Source organism: Triticum dicoccoides, chromosome 4B (genome assembly GCF_002162155.2).
Source record: "Triticum dicoccoides isolate Atlit2015 ecotype Zavitan chromosome 4B, WEW_v2.0, whole genome shotgun sequence".
NCBI lineage: Eukaryota > Viridiplantae > Streptophyta > Magnoliopsida > Poales > Poaceae > Triticum > Triticum dicoccoides.
The window spans coordinates 384140884-384150650 of record NC_041387.1 but is presented as its reverse complement, the minus strand read 5'-3'; the positions used below and the strand labels follow the sequence as shown (position 1 = coordinate 384150650).

Sequence of the window (9767 nt, the reverse complement as noted above, 5' to 3'; positions counted from 1 at the left end):
TCCGGGGGAAGGTTAGCACGGCGGTTCCGAATCTCGGCCGCCCCCGCGCAGTCAGACTGCGGCACCGCCGGCATCGGAACCCTGTCAAGTCGGCGTGTTGGGCTGTGGTTTTTGGCCATGCGTACCCAAATGGACATAGGCAGACCAAATGGGTCGGCGTGTTGGAGTTGGCCTAACCCTCGCCTCTCTCACCCTGAGACCCTAACCCCCAATGGGTATAAGAGCATCTACAACTAGACTTAGTAAATCGTATCCCTTAACAGTCCGTGGACACCCCCGGTCAGTGTCATGTGTATGTAGACATGCTCCTCCTCATTTTTTTTCTTATATGTCCGCTCACTTGCATGTGATTTTCTTTTAAGACATTTGCATGCGATTGATGGAGATGAAGAGACAAAAGAAACAAAGAATAAAGAAAAGAGAAAAGGGGTCCGGTGGACCACATCCCGGACTGATAGGGCATATCCGGGCGCGTCCATAAGCCCTCATCCTCTCTATACTAGTATGCGTGCACGCGCAATGCGCGTCTTTACGTTGCAAAGTGATACGGTGAAAATAAGTCATCAAAATGCCTGGAGAAATGATTCAAGACAAATGAACATTGTGCATGTATTGAAGCATAAAGAAAATACTCGGAATAAGCATAAGAAAGCTTGTCACGTTTCTTACGACAGTAACTATCACATGAATATGTAATTCGCACAAAAATTAGGGTACCTATTGTGAAAAATATATAAATGAACCAGGGTGCATATGAACTCGCATTGAAAATACATTTCTAAATCCTCAAAAAAAAATTAAAAAGCTACCCGTGTACATCTCCATGTTCTATCTGTGCACAGAAACTTTCACGGAAAAACAATTTTTTTTGCATGTGCAAAAGAGATAAAACAACATGTCGTAAAATGCTACTTAGAAACACTGGAATTTGTCTTTTATGCGGAGGCAAAATAAAAAGACATTTTTTCGTAAAACTTTGTATCGCGCATATATATTGCGAAGATGTATGCGTGAAATTTTATTTGGTATTTTTTCACATTTTAACACACGTTCAAAATGCATTTTTAAAAACCAGGTTCATATGTGCGTACCTAGGTTCAGGTAGTGCCTCCTCTACCCATGGCTATGTTTTACTGTAGCATTCACTACAACTTTCCACCCAGAATTACACGTGAGACAGGTTCATATGTGCGCTATGCACTGGTTTGATTAGTTTAACTTTGTTATTTTTATTTTTCACCTCCTGTCAGACTTAGTGGTACAGCTCCCACTCGTGTCTCCAACCACACGTGCCATGTAGCTCTGTGGGCATCTTTAGTAAAACAATTTGCACTGCTCCAGGCGACATGGTGTGACTCTGTTTCGCTCCAAAGAACTGACATGATAGCTACTCGGTGCTAACACATACTCCTAGATGCTTCTAGAGTGACGCAGATAACACAGATGCTACTGTAGCAGCGAATCCCTGCATTATAAGCCGTCGGATTGAGCCCAATGAACGGCCAGGAATGCATTTGGAAGCATGAAATCAAACATTTAAAACTGATACACTATATAGTACTCCTTCCGTAAAGAAATATAAGAGTGTTTATATCACTAAAATAGTGATCTAAACGCTCTTATATTCGTTTACAGAGGGAGTAGTATAGATTTACATTTTGTGTCAACGTGCGAGCCCTCGTATTATAGGGAGGATACAAGGGTTTAGGAATGGCACAGATAATATGAGGGGTCCGTCATTCTTTTCCAACCGGGCACGTCCAGGAGGCCGCTGTAGATGCTCTAACTGTCTGTACATGAAATGCTCATGGATGCGGCAGCCCAGCTTAGCCTAGAATACCAGTGAAAATGGAGGTAACAAAGAAAAAAAAAAGAAAACATCCTGGAAGTTGTATAAAAATTCCGAAATGAAAGCATTACCTGCACGGAATGTTCCAATTAGACCCTCCACAAATCATAGTACCACCTTCGTCCTGATTTATTGATCCCCTTTGCATTTTATGCTAAATTTTGATCTTAGATTTAACTAACAAAATGCTAATACATGTAACCAAAAATAATATCACTGGAAACTATGTTCGAATACGAATCCAAAAATATAACTTTTTGATGACATGCAGCATTATTCTCTTAGTTAAATCTATGGTTGAAGTTTGGCACAAAAGACTAAGGGACCAATAAATCAGGATGGAGGTAGTAGTAGCTTCATAAATATCATCAAGGCCAAAAACAAGAAGGCAAAATCATCAACATATATGATTATATAGTTGCTAGTTCGTTTTATAAGCGTACATATGATAAATACACAAGGAACTGCCGCAACACCATTTCGATCCATGCAGAGCGGGAGCGATGCAATCAAGCGTTTGAGAGGGTAGGCTTCTACCAATCTACAAGTCTACACGCCAACCACAACAACTGCAGTAAGGCACACTCCATGCTCTCAAACTCTAGTTTATTTCGCCAACTTCTTTGTATCGGGTAGTCATCATTGGACGGGTAAAATCATGTGGAAGTCAAATCCTTCAACACAAAGTCACCACCTATACATCAGAATCGCACGCAAGCTTCAGCAGATGTCAGCTATCCATGAATCCATAGGGAAACGGTACGGTACTTCACTGCAATTGGGCACAACGAAATTGGTTAGCATGCTACTCATGGCCGGGCCTGCAAAATTTGGGGCCCTGTGCTACTACTTCATTGATAACGAGTTAAATAAATGAGTCTCACATTATTCAAAAACTTCACAATGGACATCGTTTTTATGCTAAATGTTTTGCAAAAACTGCCTCGACTATGACTCAAACCACAGGATCTGAACTACAACATAATTTTATCTCAAAAACTTCCATGCAAAGACGAAAACACAGAAAACTTTTCTCGCGGAAGGGGGAGCAGACAATTGTGAAACAGGTCTGTAACTCTTTGCTGGAGTAAATAAAGAATGAAGTTCCATTCTATAGCTGCTCTATAGCAACCCAGGACTAAGCTGACTGAAGCATGTCAAAGAGGAATGCCTCCCACTATGCATATAACGTGGATCTGAGAAAAATGACAAGCAAATGCTAGCTCGCTACGGAATAGTATATTCTCTTAAGTATAAACAAACAGATAGAGGAAGGGTAGAAGAAGAATGTAGATAAAGCATGTGAAGATGATTCGCAAAAAGACAAAAACAAAAAAAGAAGTGAAGATGGGTGTGGAAGGGAAACGTAGCAGAAAGTTTCAAGTCAAAAGCTACAGCTTAGGACCATGAATATTATGAGCCCTAATCCTGACCTAGAGTCAACTAATCCAAATTCACTATGCTATGTACGTACTAACTTGTTATCCAACCATATTTGAGAGGCAGTTGCCTCCGGCGCTCAAAGTCAAAAGTGCTATCTGCATGCTTGGATAACACAAGATTACATACCATAGCATTCCACAAGGAGTACAGCTGCACTAAGTCAATAACTTCTCATGCACGTTTATCCTCAGTAAACACATGCATGTTCACAATATCTCCTGTTCCTTTAACAGCACTGCCTACAAGAGAGAGTCCTTCCTCGTCAGCCTCATCACCTGTCTCCTCTGAATATGCAAATCTGTACACAGCAAGAAGGTCACAAAAAAAAACAAAGTTAAATCTGTGCACATGGTTCATACTAACAACTCTATGCGAAACAAGTCATTCTTTCAACCCTACCTAAGCTAAGCTATAGGTATAAATGGGTTTCTACAGACAATGTGATCAACTAATGTTAAATAGTGAACATGTTGAAGGAACTGTAAATATATTCGATTTAGAAGTCATAACGTGAGTTAGAATATACTCCCTCCTTTTCTAAATATAAGTCTTTTTAGAGATTTCAATGTGGACTAGATACGGATGTATATAGACAGATTTTAGAGTGAGATTCACCCATTTTGCTCCATATGTAGTCCATATTGAAATCTTCTAAAAAGCCTTATACTCCCTCCGTCCGGAAATACTTGTCGGAGAAATGGATGTATCTAGACATAATTTGGTTCTAAATACATCCATTTCCACGACAAGTAATTCCGGACGGAGGGAGTATTTAGGAACAGAGGGAGTATATAACAGTGGTGACCAGTATCGTGGAAAATGGAGTAATAGTTTTAGAAATGCACTGATTGTATTGTTGGATAAGCATAGCACATGTTTGTAATAACATATGTATGGAAGTAAAAAACAGGGTTAAATCATCTCTTCAGAATATCGTGGAAGTGTTGATGGTTACAACATATCAGCCGGGCATAAATAAAAACCTTCCACAATAATGTTATTGACAGCTTAGTCAACAATATGAACTGTCTCAAAAAGAGACAAATCCAGGACTGAGTTAGAATATAACATATATGAACCTCACACAATAATGTTATTGACAGCTTGGTCAACATAATGACAGTTAGAGACTTAAATAGTGCTCAAGCTGAATGAACTACATTGTGTACATGCAAATCCAAATAAACAATTCTACTCAAATGAGAAGACGGTGAACTTCATAGCAGAGGGAATACCCTGTTGGATTACGAGATGGTGACCAAAGGGTGCATATGATGGCAAGAAGGACATATGAGAGGACATTCCAGAAGGCAGGGATGACCCAAGCCCTTCGCCAAAGCTCACTCAATGGATCGGTTGCATTGAAATATAGCTGATTCAAGACCAAACAAATAAGTCAGATCATACTTACCAACATAACCTGCATAAAGGTGATCACTCATTCCCAAGAGGCAACTCCATGAGTCAATATCATATAGAAGGCGGACAAGGGAAAAATAGTTGATTTGGCATTTGCTTCTATGTTCGCCAACAATTTGCATGAAATAATTGATGTTTAGTGATCGTATGACAAGTCTGCATGCTAAGAGTTTATTCATTTTCCATTTGTGGCTACTTTCCCAAATTGCAACGATGGAATTGGCCCAACACATACCTCATAGCCAATCCAAGCAATTGAGATAACCACTGACATAGCTAGAGAATTTGTAAACTTCCGATACAATTCAAGTTTCGCCATGCTTCTCCGCAGCTGTCATGTAATCAGAGAAAGGTTAGTACATACACTATATGATAAAAGGATATAAATGAAAGAATAGACAATAAATTAATCGACTTGTTTTTAGGCAGCATAGGTATCAGAGGAGAGCAACCAACTTTATCCTGGACCTGAACAAGTTGGGTGATAAACCCAATTTTTGGAGTGGCATGTTCACATCAGGTGAACAGCAGGTAACAGCTGTTCACTTCATGTGAACCCAATAACATGCAACACAGATACTGACTGTTGAAAGACATGGCCACAGTGGAGTATAAGTTGGATGTTTAGCATAAGATACAACTAGCTACTTACTAGAATGTAAACAGCTGTAGCACGAGCCCTTGTATAGCCATTCAGAAATACCAAAAAAAATGCTATGTTGATGTACGAAAAAAACACAGTTTAGAGAAGCATACTTCATAATAATAGCATGGTGGACCCATCCAACTAGAACATATTTTTTACTTAGACTAGCAAGAAAGTGAGGCAGCTACCTGCAGTTTCTCTAGAGTTCTAGAGAGGGATGAAAATATCCAGATGATGAAGGTAGCATCAAGTATGGCAACAGGCAACACTAGAAATAATCTCGTTTTGCCAGAGAAGTCATTGATGTTTCCCAGATTTTCAACAAGTTCAAGGGCTTCTGAGGCAGTAAAATAGATGATAGCAAGAGCAGCAACCCTGTATGTAATCCCACCCAATGTGGGTCGAACAACACCATAGCCCATTGAAACTACTAACAGAAGAAGGCGAGACACGGTCTTCTTCACAGCAGTAAATGTAACCGCCCACAAGGTTATGCCCATAGGTCTGGTCCCAGTTGAATTGAAGTTAGCATACTCAAAGTACCAGAAAGCCATTTCGCACATACCAAGTGCAATAACAGCTGTTATATGGTAATGCAGCTGCAAAATATCCTTCCAACATCTCACAAACTGAAGAAACCATAGAAGCCCAAGTGCAAGATACGCAAGTGACATGAAACCAAAAAATGTCATCATCGGGGCCATTTTTCCAGGGATATAACCATGAGGATTCCGCCAAACTGTCCTGCCTGTAATCTTCAATCCACGGAGTTGAGGATCACAGAACATAAAGTAGAGATAGTACATCCCTGTTTTGTTTATAGAGACACTCTGTGTTCCCATGGTAGTTTCTTCATTTTTACCATCAAAGAATGTCTGAATTCTTTTTGGCCAGTCTGGATTATCAGGATTTGGCCGTATAATAACTTCACCTACTTTACAGGACTTCTCCTTGTCAAGCTCAGGGGTGCAGCATATTGCATCAGAGTGCAAGTAAGAACCCCCGATTTTGTCTCTGTCCTGGATCTCAACAATAATGGCCTCTACTAGTCCTGTCTTTTGCTGCATTTCTTCATGTCTAGCTGCTGACTCCTGGGACCGTCGAAATGTAACAATGTCAAACCTGAAAGAGTAGCCCCATTAGATAGCAGAAAATTCCGTAATACCTGAAGGATATCTGCCCTTGATATTCGTATTTCCATAAATATTTGCGTTTGTCTATTCATCTATGCATTTTAACAACACAAAGGATTGTGAAACAAATGCTTCATGAAATGTATGGCCCCAAAAGTTGGTGAGTCAGTGCTAATATGTACAGAAACAATGGAGCAGTATCATGTTGTGTTTGTTGTCTATGCAAAGCACACACGTTATCTTTCACATGTCGAGGCACGACAATCACATTAGCATGTGAAAGATTAATACATACATTAAGTCCATGCCAATGATTATCATATCGAGCTATCGGAAGACAATGTTAACATCTCCTGAATATGACAAAAAAAGAGCAAGAACTGGACTAAGCTCGGTGGTTGAATTCACTAATGTCTATGGGATCACAACAATACAAATAAAAAGAAGCAACTTCTGTCAAGAGAACGGGCAACTTGAAGCAGCTGCATCCAATCATCTCAACAGATCAATGTCTATGCGCATAAAATTCCACAAGTCCTCGCCTGAGCACCTACGTAATTGGAACAGAAACAACTAGAACCCCAGGAGGGGACATTGGAGACTTAAAGCATTGCAGACAAAATCAAGCAGCACGCCATCATAACGCTTGCTGTGCATATCATCGCCCAAAAAGCAACACCTGCGAAATTTATAACAGAACAAAAGGCGCACGCAACACTTAACAAGCGCATCAGATCCTAACTCGGACACCCGACCAAAGCGCGCCTGATCCGGGGTAGCCCGATCCCCGCAAAACCCTAAGGGGAGTATTCCAGTCCAGAAGGGACGCCTGGCGCACCTGATGAAGGAGTTGGAGGAGTTTGAGGAGGATTCGGAAGCGTAGAGGCCCTCGCTGCCGCCGTGGAAGAAGAATGAGTTGGCGCGCGGCGCAAAGCCGCCGCCGGAGTACTCGTGGATGGACGCGTCCGCGCCGCGGGCCGCGAGGGCGAAGGCGAGGGCGAGAAGGGCGAGACCCGAGCGGGCGCCTCGCCGCGACAGCCACATCGGGAGGGTACGAGCGGAGAAAGCCGTGGCCGTCGCCGTCGCCGTCGCGTGCAGATGTTTGCTCTCGTATCGTATCGGGAATGGCGATGGAAGGTTCGAGGCTCTCGTCTGCTGGAAGTGTGAGCCCGGTGGTTAAGGTTTGGTGTATTGAGGAATCAGAAGTTCAGAGCATCGCTTGCCCAGTTCCCTCTCAGGTTTGCTCTCAGTGAGAGATGGACGCGATAAGATGGTGAAAGGAGTACCGTGTTATTTTTTCTTTCATTAGATTAGAAGAGGGAGTAGCGTATTATTTTTTTCATTAGAGGGAGTAGCGTACCCATCCGTTCCACGATCACTGACTATAGATTAAGCGAACTTTGAGTGGGTTTACGGAGAAAACTATTTATATATACACTTCCAAACATATACAACATGAAAATATAACTGATGATGTATCCAATGATATGCACTTGATATTTTAAATGCACATATTTTTATCTATAAACTTAGACAAAGTTTATAATGTTTGATTTTTGAAAAAACGCAATATATTATAGAACACTGAGAGTACTACTTTGTCTAGTGGATTGTCAAGAAAACACATTTTACCAAGGATGGGCTTGGGAGGATCTGTACGGCTTGGGAGGATCTGTACCCGCCATTTGTTTTTTTTGGGGGGCGGTCCAATAGTACCAGAACACTGAGATGGACGAGCTTTTATCCATTCTTTCTATTTACACAATTAAATACGATATTTGGTTTACCTGTGAAAAAGGTATTATTTTTGGTATATGCAAATATGTTTGAATTGTATAGTATATGTAGGAGTTAGGTTAAGTTGGATTTATAATTACGAGAGAGCTGGATATCTAAGTCCAATACGTGCAACCGGGTATAAGATACAAACACACCGCAAACCTTGGTCACAATGACCAGAGCTTTGCAACGAAGATAGTCTTCGGGTCAACATTGTCAAAGAGCTTGGGTATAGTGAACTTGAGCTTTCCATACTCCTTTTCATCTTGATGGGGGTGCCTTTCAATAGTCATGCCGAGGAGGTTGATGTCTTGAGTAACATCCCTCTTGTAGGCGGTGCCCTTTGGCATCAATCAATCTCTTAACCTCTCTTCCTCTTGCTCATCGTTTGGGTCATGGTCCACCGCCCTTCGTGCTTGCATCATGCTTGAAGTCGACATTGAAGCTCATTTTCATGCCTTCGTGATGGAGGCATTTTCCGATTGAGGGAGTGTAGAATATTCTTGAACGACACTATTCATTGGACTCTCTCCTCCCCCCTCTCTCCCGGCTTGAACTTGTTGAGTTTGATTGAAGAGCTTTTGGGGACGTTGTTGATGTTGGCTCAAAGCTCACTGAGTTGTTGATCTTCTCCATCGATTATTCCTCCCACTCTTGTAGTGGAGTTTCACATGGCTTGTTGATGAGGAAGTGTTTAGATCGAGTTCTAAGAACTAGGGGGGTGAATAGTCCTGTAAAAATAACGCAACTATACAATTTTGAGGTTGACTGTTTTTAGCTTGAGAAACCAAGGATTGGACAAGCACAAGCACTTAACAGAAAAGTATTCAAGAGTGATAAACAGCGGAAGATAACAATATGGCAAGTAAGTAGGATGTAGAGTTAGAGATTTCAAACACTCATGGCGCGAGGATTTTCCCATCGGACAATTGGCGCTATTCTACGTCCACGTTGATAGAGGCTTCAAACCAAAGAGTTTTAGGCACTACTGAATCAGGGAATTTGCCATCAGCCAGTTCTTCAAAGAAGGTCTTTGTCGTCAGCTATCAGAAAGCAGACGACAAAGACCTAGCTGACGGCAAATATATACTTTGCCATGCACCAGTTCTTTACCGTCAGCCAGTGGACGACAAAGGGACCAAAGGAATACGACAAAGAGCCCAGCTGGGCCCCACTAGACCCTAGGGCTGGTTAGGTCAGACAGACGGGTTCTTTGCCGTTTACTTGCCTTTGTCGTCTGCCTTTGGGACATTTCCCGTCCGCTAGCACACGGCAAAGAAAAGAACCTAACGGACGTCCGTCCCCCCAGCCCCGCAACTCTTTGTCGTCTGCTTGCAGATCTCTTTGTCGTCTGCTAGCAGACGACAAAGAGGCTAAGTAACGATCGAGCGCCGCCCCCTCTCTCTCCCACCTCTGTCTCTCCCCCCACCTCTCTTTCACTCTCAACCATGCGCCGCCCCTCCGGAGCCAGAGCCGTCGCCGCCGCCCCCCTGGAGCC

At 42.1% G+C, this 9767-nt stretch overlaps 1 protein-coding gene across 1 annotated transcript; it reads right to left on the bottom strand.

The window, feature by feature from the left end:
• Positions 1-2228: 2228 nt before the first annotated feature.
• Positions 2229-7732, bottom strand: LOC119296227 (transmembrane protein 87B-like). The gene is made up of 6 exons (XM_037574627.1): positions 7329-7732; positions 5546-6479; positions 4947-5042; positions 4528-4664; positions 3419-3590; positions 2229-2621 (listed from the first exon to the last, which is right to left on the bottom strand). The coding sequence occupies exons 1-5, from the start codon at positions 7532-7534 to the stop codon at positions 3464-3466; spliced, it is 1500 nt and encodes a 499-aa protein (XP_037430524.1). The 5' UTR covers positions 7535-7732; the 3' UTR covers positions 2229-2621; positions 3419-3463.
• Positions 7733-9767: the final 2035 nt, after the last annotated feature.

What these genes read in the sequence shown, in the direction of transcription:
- LOC119296227 (XM_037574627.1), bottom strand. Translation starts at nt 7,534, where the DNA reads ATGTGGCTGTCGCGGCGAGGCGCCCGCTCGGGTCTCGCCCTTCTCGCC. An exon ending in TCCTCCAACTCCTTCATCAG is followed by an intron (nt 6,480 to 7,328) that starts GTGCGCCAGGCG and finishes CTACTCTTTCAG; the next exon opens with GTTTGACATTGTTACATTTC. An exon ending in CCATCTCGTAATCCAACAGG is followed by an intron (nt 3,591 to 4,527) that starts GTATTCCCTCTG and finishes TGCTGTGTACAG; the next exon opens with ATTTGCATATTCAGAGGAGA.